The 16,590-nt window shown below is 38.0% G+C and overlaps 1 protein-coding gene across 1 annotated transcript in view; it reads left to right on the top strand.

Annotated features, from left to right (window-relative positions):
- Window positions 1–5,068, top strand: part of rap2ab (RAP2A, member of RAS oncogene family b) — a 16,264-nt gene extending 11,196 nt beyond the window's left edge. Inside the window, exon 2 of the mRNA XM_043242829.1 lies at window positions 2,628–5,068. Within this exon, the coding sequence (XP_043098764.1) occupies window positions 2,628–2,865 (238 nt within the window). The 3' untranslated portion in view covers window positions 2,866–5,068. The remainder of the gene's footprint in view (window positions 1–2,627) is intronic.
- Window positions 5,069–16,590: the final 11,522 nt, after the last annotated feature.

Genomic DNA, 16,590 nt, shown 5'->3' with positions numbered 1-16,590 from the left:
ACACACACTTCTCTGGTGAGCTCCGGACACACACTTCTCTGGTGAACGCCGGACACACACTTCTCTGGTGAACGCCGGACACACACTTCTCTGGTGAGCTCCGGACACACACTTCTCTGGTGAGCTCCAGACACACACTTCTCTGGTGAGCGCGCCGGACACACACTTCTCTGGTGAGCTCCGACACACACTTCTCTTGTGAGCTCCGGACACGCACTTCTCTGGTGAACGCCGGACACACACTTCTCTGGTGACGCCCGCACACACACTTCTCTGGTGAACGCCGCACACACACTTCTCTGGTGAACGCCGGACACACACTTCTCTGGTGAGCGCCGGACACACACTTCTCTGGTGAGCTCCGGACACACACTTCTCTGGTGAGCTCCAGACACACACTTCTCTGGTGAGCGCGGACACACACTTCTCTGGTGAGCTCCGGACACACACTCTCTTGTGAGTGACACGCACTTCTCTGGTGAACGCCGGACACACACTTCTCTGGTGACGCCGCACACACACTTCTCTGGTGAACGCCGCACACACACTTCTCTGGTGAACGCCGGACACACACTTCTCTGGTGAGCGCCGGACACACACTTCTCTGGTGAGCTCCGGACACACACTCTGGTGAGCTCCGACACACACTTCTCTAGTGAGCTCCGGACACACACTTCTCTGGTGAGCTCCGGACACACTTCTCTGGTGAACGCCGCACACACACTTCTCTGGTGAGCGCCGGACACACACTTCTCTGGTGAGCTCCGGACACACACTTCTCTGGTGAGCTCCAGACACACACTTCTCTGGTGAGCGCGGACACACACTTCTCTGGTGAGCTCCGGACACACACTTCTCTTGTGAGCTCCGGACACGCACTTCTCTGGTGAACGACACACACTTCTCTGGTGAACGCCGCACACACACTTCTCTGGTGAGAACGCCGACACACACTTCTCTGGTGAACGCCGGACACACACTTCTCTGGTGAGCGCCGGACACACACTTCTCTGGTGAGCTCCGGACACACACTTCTCTGGTGAGCTCGGACACACACTTCTCTAGTGAGCTCCGGACACACACTTCTCTGGTGAGCTCCGGACACACACTTCTCTGGTGAACGCCGCACACACACTTCTCTGGTGAGCTCCGGACACACACTTCTCTGGTGAACGCCGACACACACTTCTGTGGTGAACGCCGCACACACACTTCTCTGGTGAGCTCCGGACACACACTTTCTGGTGAGCTCCAGACACACACTTCTCTTGTGAGCTCGGACACACACTTCTCTTGTGAGCTCGGACACACACTTCTGTGGTGAACGCCGGACACACACTTCTGTGGTGAACGCCGGACACACACTTCTGTGGTGAGCTCCGGACACACACTTCTCTGGTGAGCTCCGGACACACACTTCTGTGGTGAACGCCTGACTCCTCTGGTGAGCGCCACACACACTTCTGTGGTGAACGCCGCACACACACTTCTGTGGTGAGCGCCGGACACACACTTCTGTGGTGAGCTCCGGACACACACTTCTCTGGTGAGCTCCGGACACACACTTCTGTGGTGAACGCCGGACACACACTTCTCTGAAGATCAATATCTCTGACTCACAGCCCATGAGGGACACACAGCTAGAGCAACAAGAACAAGACAAATAAATTCCTCGTCTTTAATGATTGTGACCTCAGGTATCGGATGGAGGTTCAATATCTGGAGCCATGTGCTCTCTTATGAACTCAATCAATCTGAGTAAAAAAAACACACTGAACTGTTTCGTCTTGAGCAAATTACTCATCGGTTGCTGATCTCTACCATATTTTATACATAATTATTTAATTAATTATTTTTGCTACGTAATTAAACATCCATTTTGATTGAAAATGTATATAATTTAAATGATTTATTATCAGCGTAATGTTGTTTTGCAACATTGTTGTATTGAAAAAAAAATGCTCATTTAAAAATGTAAAAAAAAGTTTTTTGTCCCTTTGAAATTTGATGAAAAATATTTTATTTTTTATATTTATTTTTATAATTGTATTATTTCCTTTTTCTTGTATTCAAAAGATGGATGGATTGATTGGATGATTGGTCGTTGTATTTCTAGTTAAAATGTTATTTTTAAGTTATTAACCAGTATGTGTTATTATTGAAGATCATCTTACCCCATTTTGAAGTTTGATTAAAATTTGCAAAAGTATAAACAGAAAGATTGTTTATATATATATATAGTGCTGTTTAATGATTAATCCCAATTAATTGAATCCAAAATAAAGTTTTTGTATGTGTGCTGTGTATATTCATTATGTATAAATAAATACACACACATATGTATACATTTCAGAAAAATGTTATGTTTATATATCAAAAATGTATTTATAATATAAATTATACGAATATAAACATATAAATGAAAATACATTTTTCAAAATATATTCTGCCTGTGTGCGGATTAATATATGTATATAATAAATATATTCTGCAAGGAAAAATGTTTATTTTGCATGCTATTTATCATTTGACAGCACTTACAATTAAATTACATGACAATTAAAGCTATTGGAAAACCTGTTCGGAAACGTCTTTCGCTCACTCTCGGGTCTCTTGTGTCTCCACAGATACGAGCGCGTGCCCGTGATTCTGGTGGGAAACAAGGTGGACCTGGACAACGAGCGCGAGGTTTCATCGAGCGAGGGCCAGGCTCTAGCTGAAGAATGGGGCTGCCCGTTCATGGAGACGTCGGCCAAGAGCAAAACCATGGTGGACGAACTGTTCTCGGAGATAGTCAGGCAGATGGACTACGCCTCTCAGCCGGATAAGGAAGACCCGTGCTGCTCCTCCTGCAATATACAATAACCCCTCACAATCACACGAGGTTCTCGGAGGGGTTCCACGTGGAGATCGTCGCTAAAGAGTGGTCTTCAAACACGCGTGAACGGCGTCTACACACTAGAGAATGCTGCAGATCCGTTCTTTTGATGCATCGCGTACATTTATGAGCAAACGTTCTTCCGGTAACGTTAATTGAATGTTCGTTCAACGCGCTCTGCTGTAATGGTCTGATGTTCTCAGTGTTATTAGTGACCCACAACCACAAAAGCAGTCATAAAGGTTGTTTTTTTGGAAATTTATTTACGTATCAGACGAATAAAAAAGCTTTCCGTTGACGTATGGTTTGTTAGCTATTTGAAAATCTGGAATCTAAGTGTGGGAAAAATCGAAATACATAAAATCGGCAAACGTTTAAATTCTTAGCGATGCATATTACTAATCATAAATGAAGCTTTGATGTGTTTACAGTAGAAAATATCTTCATGGGACATGATCTTTCCTCAATATCCAAAAGATTTTTTGGCATAAAATAATTTTTTTTTTACTTTTGACACATATAATTTATTGTTGGCTATTGCTATAAATAAACCTGTGCTACTTATGACTGCTTTTGTGCTCCAGGCTCACCTTTACACATACATTTCTTAAACGTTTTAATTGGTCGTTTTTCTAACATTGTTTAAACGTTACTATTTGATTTGGAACGTTAGAGGACCTTCAAAAGTGTCTGCAAAATGGAAACAAAAAGAACATTTAAAACATAAAAAAAAAAAATGTTTTGGGTGTTCAGAGACAAACTGAAAAATAACGCTTTTATAACATAATAGGAATATTAGCAAAACGTCTTTTCACATCGTTTTTTTGTTCTTCTTGATCGTGCAAACATCACAGTAAATATTAATGGAATGTTATCATTTTACTTCTGAATGTTCTCTGAACGTTCTGAAAACGTAAGTGGTAACGTTATAGAAATGTATTAAAATGTTCCCTGAGCCGTGCATAAATAATTGATTTTGTGAACATTCAATAGTAAAATTCGCATAAAACTAAAAGAACGTTTTGAACGAGGCCATTGATAAATAACTTTTTCATAACGTAATGGGAACGTTAGCAAAACATTCTTTTTTGCTAAGTTGGTAATGCAAATGTTACAGAATGTTACTTTTGAACGTCCTCTGAACATTCCGAAAACGTAAGTGGTAACATTTAAAAATGTATCAAAATGTTCCGTGAGCCATGTGTAAATAATGATTAAGCGCTAACAATAAATGTTCTATTAATGTCGCTGGAAAGAACGTTTTGGGTTGGCGAAAGTGACGTTAAATCGAAAATCCCGCTTGTGTTTCCCTCCAAAAACGGATCGCGAAGTGCGAAGCTTTCTCTAGTGTGTAAATGCCTTAATCCGACACGTTTATGATGAATAAATTAACAAGAAACTGTAAAAAAAAAAAAAAAAAAAAAAAAAAAAAAGGTCAAAGGGGTTAAAAAATGCACCAAACTTGAGTCTTTCTTTTCCCCGCATGTTTTCATTCTAAGTCTGACGCTGTTCGCAAGAGACTCGATCGCGTTGATTTCGTTTAGTTTGCACATATAGAACCTGATGTCTTAAACTGCCATTACTTTAATAAAGAGCCAGAATGAGCTAGTTCTGTTCTTCCAAGCGGCCCGCCGTCAGACGTGGTGACGTTTCCTCCGAGGGACTCTCAGACGATGTGTGCGCCGTTGCAGCGATGAGGGGCTTTACTTTGAGGGACATTTTCTTTGAGGAAGCCAAATAGGATGCTGAGAAGCACTTTTCTTTTGTAAAGTCGTGTCTGTTTTGATTTATGAAACTGCTGGGAATATTCAGCTGATTATGTTGTGGTTTCTACTTAGCACCTCGATATAGAATGTTGCAGATACTGAATTATGTATTTTGTAATAATGTAGTAAAACAATCATGGGATTTGCTTTAGAATAATCGGGTGGGAACAGTATTTGTCATGAAACGCTTTCGGCACTTTCCACAAGAAGAGTCCAGATGTCCTGTTACTTTTATTTGAAGCAATAAAGATTTAAAGAAGCGGTTCGGTTAACCTAACATTTAATGTAGGCAGTTTTTAACATCTCAAATGTCTGTAAGAACCCTTAAAAATGACAATTTGTCCTTTTACACCTCAAGAGGTCTAGATGGTTAAAATCATTAATATATGTTGAACTACTATTTGATTAAATGCAAAAAATAAATTATTTATATATATATATATATATATATATATATATATATATATATATATATATATATATATATATATATATAATTATATAAATATATATAATATTATTTTAAAAAATATATGATCATTTAGAATAAATATTTGTAATTGTTTATTTTAATTTAAATTATTTTAGGTAGTTTTAAACTTCTCAAATGTCTATAAGAACCCTTAAAAATGACAATTTGTCCTTTTACACCTCAAGAGGTCTAGATGGTTAAAATCATTCAATGGTTAAAATTAAATAAATGCAAAAAAATATATATATATATATATATATATATATATATATATATATATATATATATATATATATATATATATATAATTAATTTTATTTTTTTGCATTTTATATATACAGTATATATATATATTTTTTTTTTATATATATATATATATATATAATATTATTATTTAAAAATATATGATCATTTAAAATAAATATTTTTTTAATTTTAAGTAATTTAAAACATTTTATTTTATTTTATTTACATATTTTTATTTACATTTATATTTAGTATACAAAGTGACTTGTTTGTTAAATTATTACATTTAATTATTAAAATGACTGTAACAAACAACAAAAACCTAGCTAGATAAACTATTCTTTAGTGGCAGGTCTTAAAGGACATCTGTACAACTCTTTAGAGTCAAAGTCATATAACATCTGTTGAACTGATATTCCATTAAATAGAAAAATACTATTAGAATAGGTACTCGTTTAAAATAGACTAAAAATTGCAATGTTTATTTTAAATTCGTTTTAGCTGCTAAACAACCAAAATACACTTAAAATAAAATATTTAATATAATATTTAGTTTGACCTCCTGAGGTGGAGGGACTCTATTTTGCACCCTATTTGTGGAAAGTGCCTTTAGTCTTGAAGCCTGTGCTAGGTGTGATTATTAATTAATTAATTAAACGGGAATAATCATAATGCAGTCAAACACGTGAATGTTGTACAGAAACACACGGAGGAAAAGTGAAATAATTCGTACGGGGCACTTTACCGTCCACCGAAGCGTCCCTCGATTCATCTGCTTGAGCGAAAATGACAAGAAATAATAACAATAAGCAAAATCATTTCATCATACCTTTCTCAGGAGAGTTACAGGCTACCAAATCTGTTATCAAAGTTCGTGAGGATATTTTCTTTTTTTTTGCTCATTTTATTTCTGTTTATTTAATCGCAGGTGATATCGTTACTTTATCTATATCGTCATTTTAGTGTTATGGTCATTTGGTATTACGGAGCGATTCTGGTTTAATGCGTCTGTGGTTCACACGGTCACGTGGTTCACGAATACAGAGGTGTACAATATGTGTACAAATATGTGAAGAAACAAAACAGATGTAAAGAAGACAGTTCAAGACGGTTGTGTGTAGTTTATATAAAAGATGCCAAACTTTACAGTATGTTGATTTAGCGGTCATGTGCATGGCTAAAACATCGTTGTTTGTGAATATCACGGCAGATGAGACTGAAGAAGCGGAATAGACACACACACACACACACACACACACACACACACACAAAATACACGCTCACTCAAGGATCCTCTAGACGGTCATTTATGGGTGAATATGCCTTGCCATGCGAACTAAGGGTTTGCCTTTTTAACTTTCCTCATTGATCTTATATTTTTTTAAGTGGACATTTACCCTCTTCCACGTGGTAAATAGATTGTGAATATGGGTTCATTTAACACTACAATAAAGACATCTTATTCACAGCTGAAGACGCTGGTTTGAGTTTGTCTGGCTGTTAGAGCTCATCTTTGTGTGTTATCATAAGTTACGAGTGTATTGTATTATTCCTGGTATTTTATTGTAACAGTTTCTGAGATTTTAACATTTTTCTGTTCAAGCAGATGGAGCTAAACGACTTTGTCTGTGGTAAAGTACATATAACTCAGTTTAATCTAATCAATCACTTTGGTCCCTTTGGTTTTAGTATTATTTATATATTCAAAGCATTTATTAATGGTTGGAGTTTGCATTTATTTTTATACTGTCAGATTTCATTTTTTCATTTTTATCATTGTTATGCTATTTTTTTTAATCATTGTTATGCTATTTATTTAGCTTCATTTATATAATATAAAATTAAAAAAAAAAATATATATAATTTATTTTTTTATTTTATTTTATTATCTTATATATTTAAATATTTTTAAATTTTGACATTTTTTTAAAGCTATTTTATTTCTTATTTCATTTCTAATTTTTAACTAGTATTTCTATTTCATATATATATGTGTGTGTGTGTGTGTGTGTGTGTGTGTGTGTGTGTGTGTGTGTGTGTGTGTGTGGAGAGACAGGAGGGAGATAACATTTTATCATGTTTTTATTGTGTGTTATTGTGCTATTTTTGTTATTGTTTTGTTTATTTTTGTATTACTGTAGTTCTTTTTTTAACCAAATCAATGCAGTTGAGATTAATTGGAACTCATAATGTGTGTGTGTGTGTGTGTGTGTGTGTGTGTTATATCAGACATTTATATTGCAATTGACTAAAAATGTCAATTAGTTTTAGTTTTAGTAAGCCAGAACGGCGCCGTGTGTCCTAAGTGAATGCACTTCACGCATGTCCCTCGTAACAGAGCGCTGGATCTGAACGTAAAGCTTCAGTGGATGCGCTGTTCTCTCGTGGAGCGAGTGAGACGTTTGACGGGAGATTTCACACCACCCACTACAGCAGGCTTTCATCCTCCTCTGAGATCCTGCGATGATGGAGCGGCGTGCGAAAAGCGGGTCCGCAGAGGACACGAATCGCCCGGGGCGACGTCGCTGGCTGCCATGGCGACCGCATGATAACATAACACGATGCGGTTGTCTCCGTTTATGGCGAACTGGGTTTTTGTATACGGCTCATCTTTTTACTGTTTCTCCCACACAGCTTCGGCGTTAAACGGAGGCCCCTCAGCGGCGTCTCAAACCGCTCGGGGTTGGCCAGAACTCGTCTCTAATCGGATTCACACGATCTGAGCTGCTGGATGGCGAAGGCCAGCATCGACACCGACGACCAGAAACACGCATAGGACGGGATTTTGATTCCTTGTCGACTCTGTGTCTCTGTGTTTGTTTTTGGCTCTTGTTTAGAGTCAGCCGCCGTCGTTTTAAGCGTAATGGCTTGCGTCTGGAGAGGGGCGCGCGGCAAAGCGGAGATGTTGGTGCCGTAACGGCCGGACGGGAGCAAGGTGATTGTGTGTCCGATGGGAAGAGAAGCGGCCAAAAATGAAGCACGAGACTTTATGAGAACATCCGTCTTCTTCAAAGCGAACCGATCCGACATGAACCGCGCTGTAAGACTTTCATAACCGTAAACGTCTTATTCGATAAAGACCGATGTGCGTGTGAAGCCTCATTGCTCTTGTCAGAAGTTTCTCCACAATTTTTAAAACGTTGCTGTCATCACGTGGGCCGCCAAATGCTGAAACTCGCGATAGGCTAAGTGTGTCTAAAAAGAAATTCCGGTTATGAAAAATGCTGCTTAAAATGTGTCGGATCTCGAATTGTCTTGAAAGTCAGTCCTCGCACAGCCACAGCCTTACTTTCATTCATGAACAATTAACACACCGTCTACTCCGGTTAAATGTTTTTCCCACAAAAAGAAGGAAAATTTGCACCATCAATAATTTGAAAAAAATATTATATCAGTCTATTTTATACTATATTAAGCCTATATATTTATTTTTCCTTTAAATTAAGCCAGTTTGGACATTTTGGAATATACCAGCATGAAAATTGTATTAAATATAAAAAAATAAAATAAAATAAAATAAATACATAAATAAAAAAAAAAAAAAAAAAAATATATATATATATATATATATATATATATATATATATATATATATATATATATATATATATATATTATATTTATATATATATTTATATTTATTTTTTATTTTCATTTTTTTGGAAAAACACGGCACATATTCAGCCATTATGTTGTGTCTCAGGCATTTTGAAATAGAGGGGATATTATTTTTCCCTAAATGCCAGTTCATGTTATTGCACGGCTAAAGCTGATTGGTCGCAGGTCTCACTGACCTGAGCTTATGTAGCTAATTTTTTTAAGTGCATATTACCAAAATGATCCACTGGTAATGACTTTTCACTCAAAAACTGAGATGCGTACGCTCAGGTTAAAGAAGCACATGACCAATCAGAAATGCTACACCTTTGCTAATTTTAAAATAAACAAGTCGACAAAAGGATTGAGTCATTTGGTGATAATGTATCGTAACAACATATTTACATCGGTTTTAATGGTGTTTAGCACAAGGGTTAAATCTGTAACTAAGGTTTAAAAAAAGGCTCTTCGGAACTTTCTTGCAAAAAACAAATAGCTCCAGAATTGTGTTGTTTTTCAGAAACAAGCAGCTGGTCACATCTGGAAACACCTTCCCATGATTCATCATTCGAGCCCCACTGAATTCTCTGCAGTGCTCTTTAAAAGACATTATTTGCACTAACGAGGGCCAAAATATCCCGCTGATTCTGCTAGTGTGGTACGACATCCATCACTTTCTAATGCTTCATTAGAGGCAGAGTGTTATTGGGACGTTGTCAAGCTAATTATGTCCATTACCTCCAAAACACACTAGAGGAGTTAAAAGTTTCCATCTAATGTGTTTTAAGCCCCTGTAACTGCTATGAAAAGAGCATTGTTCATGCCCCCGGCACAAATGTGCAGCGATTGTTTTATTGTGCAAATAAACAAATACCCAGATGTTAACAGTTTTTGTTTATGAAAACAGTTCTCTGCTCTCCGTGCAAAACTCTACAGTGAAGTGAAGAACCATAAGAGTCATTACAGACATTTTTTATACAGTTGCTTTTAGTAAGTAATGGCAGCAAATGGGCCGGTTTCCTGCTTTTCAGATGTCTTTTCTGAGGAAAATACTTCACTAAATGTGCAGTGTGTAATTTTTACAGTTAATGGTGGGAATTGGTAAAGCTACAGCAGTCCAAATTCAGACTTGACGTTTACGCGGGTTGCCAGATTGGGGATATTTAACAGAAACAAGTGCAATGGAAGGCCTTACAATAATTTCATTAGTTAATTTATCCTCATATTTATCCTCATGCTAGTTATTTTTTTAGGTTAAGTAGGCCCAGTTTATTTGCTGGCTTTCATAGCTACAATGCGCTGCATTTTCCATCAACTGGCAACCCATGGTGTCGGAAAACTATTGGCTACTATTGGGTAAATGGTCAGTGGGCGGAGTCACACAAACCAAAACACTGAACACATTTTAAAGAAGAATAGCTGGCTATAGCTGTAGCCTTTTTAATTAATTAGTTGGTTTTTTTTTTGGAGAAACAAGTATATGAATTAAATTATATTATTTTGATTTAGTACAGTCAGAAAATTGCATACAGCACCTTTATGTTTTTCTCATCCAATTATTTTGTTAGTTTTAAGGGAACTTAAAAGACCTAGTTCAACATTTCAAACTGATAACTCAATTACACCTTCAAAGCAAAAATAAAAGCGTATGAAGGTTTATGAGGAGTGCTGATCTGGATCATCGTTTGAGCAAAGCCATCTAAAGCTGGAGGTGGGAGGGGATGAAGAAAGCTGTGAAGTCAAGGCTTTCAAAGGGTCTCCATGCTGAGAGTCACTCTGTCGGGAGGCTCCTGGTTGAGAGGTTTCGATCCTGCTCCTAGAGATCCGTCTTCCTGCAGAGTTTATCTCCAGTTCTGCTCCAAACACACCTGTCTGTGATTTATAAGTGAACTCAAAGACATTGAACTGGTTCAGCTATGTTTCATACAAACTGAAACTAATGCTAAAAGATTTGGAATTTCCAGCTTCCTTTTCACTTAAAGTCAACAGGTTAAGATTATTATGGTTCCCTACTGGTTAACTACATCATGCAGCTTCCATTCAGTTTTGGTCTGTCGCCAGGGTGTTGCTATGCATTTATTAGGATGCTTTGGTTAGTTGCCAAGGTGTTGCTATGTAGTTATCATATTACTATATGATTGCTAGGATGTTGCCATGCAGTTGCTAAGATGTTTGGGTTGTTGCCAGGGTGTTGCATGCATTGTGCATTTCTGTGCTGTTATAATATGTTTTGGCTTGTTGTCAGGGTGTTGCTATGCAATTACTAGGATGTTTTGGATGGTTGACAAGGCGTTTCTAGGTGTGTTTGCAAGAGCGTCCTGCTATGATGTTACTAATATGCGTTGGTTGGTTGCCATGGTGATGCATGTTGCATTTCTATGCTGTTGCTAGGATGTTTTTTTAGCCAGGGCGTTGCTATGTGTTTGCTAGAGTGTTTTGGGTAGTAGCCAGGGAGTTGAATACATCTTGCGTTTCTGTGTTGTTTTAAGGATGTTTTGAATGGTTGCCAGGAAATGTCGCTGTTTGGTTGCCCAATTTTCTGATTGGGTATTAGCATGTATCTGATCGTGTCATTATTTATCCCCAGTTCCTTTCAGTTAAGTGTTTCTTTGTCTGGTGTACTTTGTCTATGGAACATTAGTGTGTGTGTGTGTGTGTATGTGCGTATGTGTGTGCGCATGTTGCTACCCTTCTTGTTGGATTGCCTCATTGCGGGTTATTAAAAACTGTTTATTGAACCTTTCGTTGCTGCTTCCCTCACCACACCGTGACACTTTTAAACAAACAGCTCATTTAAGGAATTGGAAAATTGTAATAAACTCAATTATGACAATTAGTGGTGCCAGAAACCTTGACTAACATATAAGTGGGAAAAATAAAGTACCACTGCCACCCTCAGTGAACTCCACATCAGACCTAGTGATGTTTACACGCCACATTCTTCCCTGGATCTTCTGTTTTCCACACACACACTTTGATCTGACACATCTAACAAGCGTTCAGATGTGTGCGCCATCTGGAGATACAATCTACATCAGATTTTGCAGCGCTTGTGTTTCCTCAAACCTCATGCTTCTCATACATATCAGAAAGATGCACTTGTGTTATTTCACAAAGGAGCCAGTAGCTTTAAATTATATATTTATTATTTTCTATATTTGGAATGTCATATTCGTATACTACTACTCATGCTACTTCTGCAGTACATGCATAGCATGGACATTTTTAGTATGCATAGAACGACCTTCTATATATGCTGAAATGTGCACTGAAAAGTCTTGTGCTATGAAATACAGTGCAGTATACTCCATAATAATAGTCTGAAACCAAATGAAATTATCTGTGTCTGAGGGTGACGGAATATATGTAGCACAATTTAAATTTAGAGAACATAATTTAAATAAATATTTTTATTTTATCTGCTGCAATCATCTATAAATACTTTCCCTCCTGTTAGTCCTGTTCTCCCAAACGCACCCACGTACATTACACACACTTTACATAATACCCACGAGCCCCTCTGTTCTGGGCAGCTGTGGAGGACGAGGGCTGAAGACGTCTCTGAAGGACACATGTACCGTTAGACATCAGACCACAATGCAGATATCAAATCAAGAACAAGACATTTTTCCAAGAACATGTCACTTGTGTTCATGCATATCTTGCTATAGGGTGTTGCTGAATTATTCGCAAGGTTGTTTTTTGTGGGGGTTTCTTGTATGCAGTTTCTAAAATGTCGTCAGGGTTTTGCTTGCTACAAAGGTACTAGGATGTTGTGGAATGTTTTATGTTGTCTCTAGGTCGTTGCTATGGAGTTTCTAGAATGTCTTGAGTTGTCACCAGGGTGTTGCTATGCAGTTACTATGATGTTTTGGGTTGTTGCCAGGGTGTTTGCTATACAATTAGTGGAATGTTTTATGTTGTCTCTAAGTCGTTGCTATGGAGTTTCTAGAATGTCTTGAGTTGTCACCAAGGTGTTGCTATACAGTTACACTGATGTTTTGGGTTGTTGCCAGAGTGTTGCTATGCAGTTACTATGATGTTTTGGGTTGTTGCCAGGGTGGTTGCTTTACAATTAGTGGAATGTTTTAAGTTTTTTCTAGGGTATTGCTATGGAGTTTCTAGAATGTCTTGAGTCATCACCAAGGTGTTACTATACAGTTAAACCAATGTTTTGGGTTGTTGCCAGGGTGTTGCTATGCCGTTACTATGATGTTTTGGGTTGTTGCCAGGGTGTTTGCTATACAATTAGTGGAATGTTTTATGTTGTCTCTAGGTCGTTGCTATGGAGTTTCTAGAATGTCTTGAGTCATCACCAAGGTGTTACTATACAGTTAAACCAATGTTTTGGGTTGTTGCCAGGGTGTTGCTATGCCGTTACTATGATGTTTTGGGTTGTTGCCAGGGTGTTTGCTATACAATTAGTGGAATGTTTTATGTTGTCTCTAGGTCGTTGCTATGGAGTTTCTAGAATGTCTTGAGTTGTCACCAAGGTGTTGCTATACAGTTACACTGATGTTTTGGGTTGTTGCTATGCAGTTACTATGATGTTTTGGGTTGTTGTCAGGGTGTTTGCTATACAATTAGTGGAATGTTTAAGTTTTTTCTAGGGTGTTGCTATGGAGTTTCTAGAATGTCTTGAGTCGTCAACAAGGTGTTGCTATACAGTTAAATAGATGTTTTGAGTTGTTGCCAGGGTGTTGCTATGCAGTTACTATGATGTTTTGGATTGTTACCAGGGTGTTTGCTATACAATTAGTGGAATATTTTAAGTTTTTTCTAGTTTGTTGCTATGGAGTTTCTAGAATGTCTTGAGTCGTCAACAAGGTGTTGCTATACAGTTAAACCAATGTTTTGGGTTGTTGCCAGGGTGTTGCTATGCAGTTATTATGATGTTTTGAGTTGTTGCCAGTGTGATCCTATGCATTTACTAGGACGTTTTGGGTTATCACAAGGTTGTTGCTATACAGTTATTAGAATGCCTGAGTTGTCACCAGAGTTTTCCCATACAGTAGGATGTTTTGGGTTGTAGCCAAGGTATTTTTATACTGTTGCTGTAATGTTTTGGGTTGTCGCCAGTGTGTTGCTATGCATTTACGAGGATGTTTTGGGTTATCACAAGGTTGTTGCTATACAGTTACTAGGATGTTTTGGGTTGTCGCCAGGGTGTTGCCATACAGTTATTAGGATGTTTTGGGTTGTTGCCAAGGTGTACAGTTCCTTTGATGTTTTGGGATGTCACTAGTTTGCTGCTGTACAGTTGCTAAAATATGTTGGGTTGTCGCCAGGGTGTTTCTAAAGAGATATGTTTTAGATGTTTACCAGAGTGTTGCTCTGGTGCTCTAGATGGTTGCTAGGGTGTTACTCTTTTTGGATCACATCACTTATCATGTGGCTTGTGTATTCTGAGCCGTTGTCTGGCATTTTGTGAAGTTGCTAAGGTTTTGTGCATGTTCCCTAGCACTATTACAGTTTTTGTGCAGTTTTTTAAAGCTCAGCTGTACATATTTTTTTTCCACTAACCCATATTCAGCTGCAGGGGCTTGACGGGTAGTTTTACTCCACAGAACGCATGTCTCTTTCTTTTCCAGCTTCTATTTCCACTCCGCTTTGGTTGATCTCCAAACTACCCCAGAGGGACTCGCCTGCTGCCAAAATGCAGAGTGCTATTTCCACATCTCCATCCCACACCGCAAAGGGTCGTGGGAGACCCCGCTTTCCCCGTCTGTCAGTTGAAGTGGCCTGGCTCGTAATCATTTCACTTGCCATTACAGCTCCCGGCTCCAGAGAGTGTATCTATTTTCTATCAATCACACACAGATCTATTGCAAACGATCTGTGAATTTGATTCAAACTGTAGGTTGTTTAATGAGCGCTCTTTTAACAAATCATGTTTTAAAATGTAAGTTAGACAACCTGACAACTGCACGGCAACGTCCTAGCAACCACTTGAAACACCCTAGCAACTCCTTGGCAACCATGCATAGAAAACACTGCATGGTTTTACATTGGCAAGCACCGCTCATATTCTCTTCAGTAAATATAATCATAGTTTGTTTTTCTAGTGTGTGTAATGGCTGAAAGTGACCGCTATGGAGGCATGCAGAGGCTGGACACGTTCCAGAAGTCAGCCCAATGCATCCCTTCACAGGCTGTGAGCTTGAAAATAAAAGCTGTTGACAAAATAATGAAGCCATAAAAATGTGAATAAAAAAAAAACAAAACATAAACACTTACGGTGCAGGACTAATTCACTTAAACAGACATCGTGTCACGTCAACAGTTTCTGTGTGAGCCAGGATCGCTAAACATATCCAAATATCGAATATGTGCAACTCTTTTTGAGTATAATGTTTTACCAAAAGAACTTTGAAGGTCTAAATCAATAGATCCAGCGTTGACAGTAAAACAGTAGTGTGCGATTTGTGTTGTTTGTGACTTCAAAAATCGCAAAGCAAAGTGAAATTGAAAAGCGAAGATCCTGCGTGGAGCATTCGAGAACAGATGAGACTTTGACATTTTGTTCTCTGGTGTAATGGCATTCAGCGTGATAAAGGAGAACAAATAGTTTTTGCTAGGCTCTGCATGTGTCTGGAGATTGTCAAAGGGATTCTGTCACGCCCTCTTGTGGCCAATTACAGGTAATTTTATTTATTTTTTACAAATTTTTATTCCTTCAAGCAGATCAGTCGTTCTCAGATTTCCAAAGTTCATGATTTACATTTGTGTACAGCATTTGAATTTCCAAAGGACGGATAGGACATTGCTAAATGTGACTAAATATGATGAACATCACAAAAAATGTCTCTAGGTGGATATCTTCTGCTGTCTTTAAAACTAAAGTTAAGAAAATATCTGTTTGTAGACATGCAAGTGAAATAGGCTACAGTTTAAAATCATACACAGATTCCATATTACTTCTAACTACAGATATTTAACCCCTCTATATATGCCTATGTGTTTAAAATGTCTGTGGTCATGTAAATGGAAAAGATCTTTAATATGCAGTTGGATTTTGACCCAGTCTCACTGGTACTAGGTATACCCAACAAATGCATTGTATACATGCAGTGAAAATTGTAAATAAAAACAATTATTATAGAAAAAGATATTTTCAAAATATGCAAAATAGCCTTAAAAATAAAAATTATTCAAGCCGAGCAGCAGCAAAGACAAATGCAAATATATATGGATATACATTGTAGTAGAATAACAGGAAAACAAGACTTTGTGCTAAATCACTTAAAACATACTTATTATAAATCACTTTTATTCATGAAAAAGTTAACTCTTTATCTCATTATAATGAAAAAACCCAAATGGTAAACTTTAGCACAATTTAACGTTAAGAAATCAATGCCAATCGAACCTATTTTGTTATAATTTAAGATACTATCTAAATGCTAATGAGTGATCATTTCCAGTGTTTTTGTTTTGTTTACAACAGACACGCCTTTAGCATTTTTCACAGGATAATTTCCCGCGTTTACGGTGGCGCTTATTTTGCAATTACATCATTGCGTCCGTCTAGACCCCGCCCACTTCGACGTTACCCGCGTTCCGCAGCCAACGGGATGATCAGCAGCTGAAAGATACGTGCGTCACGATGACTGACGGCCCGACGCACCACA

Source organism: Puntigrus tetrazona, chromosome 1 (genome assembly GCF_018831695.1).
Source record: "Puntigrus tetrazona isolate hp1 chromosome 1, ASM1883169v1, whole genome shotgun sequence".
Lineage (NCBI taxonomy): Eukaryota > Metazoa > Chordata > Actinopteri > Cypriniformes > Cyprinidae > Puntigrus > Puntigrus tetrazona.
Note: the sequence above shows the minus strand (reverse complement) of the source record. Positions and strands in the feature narration are given on the sequence as shown.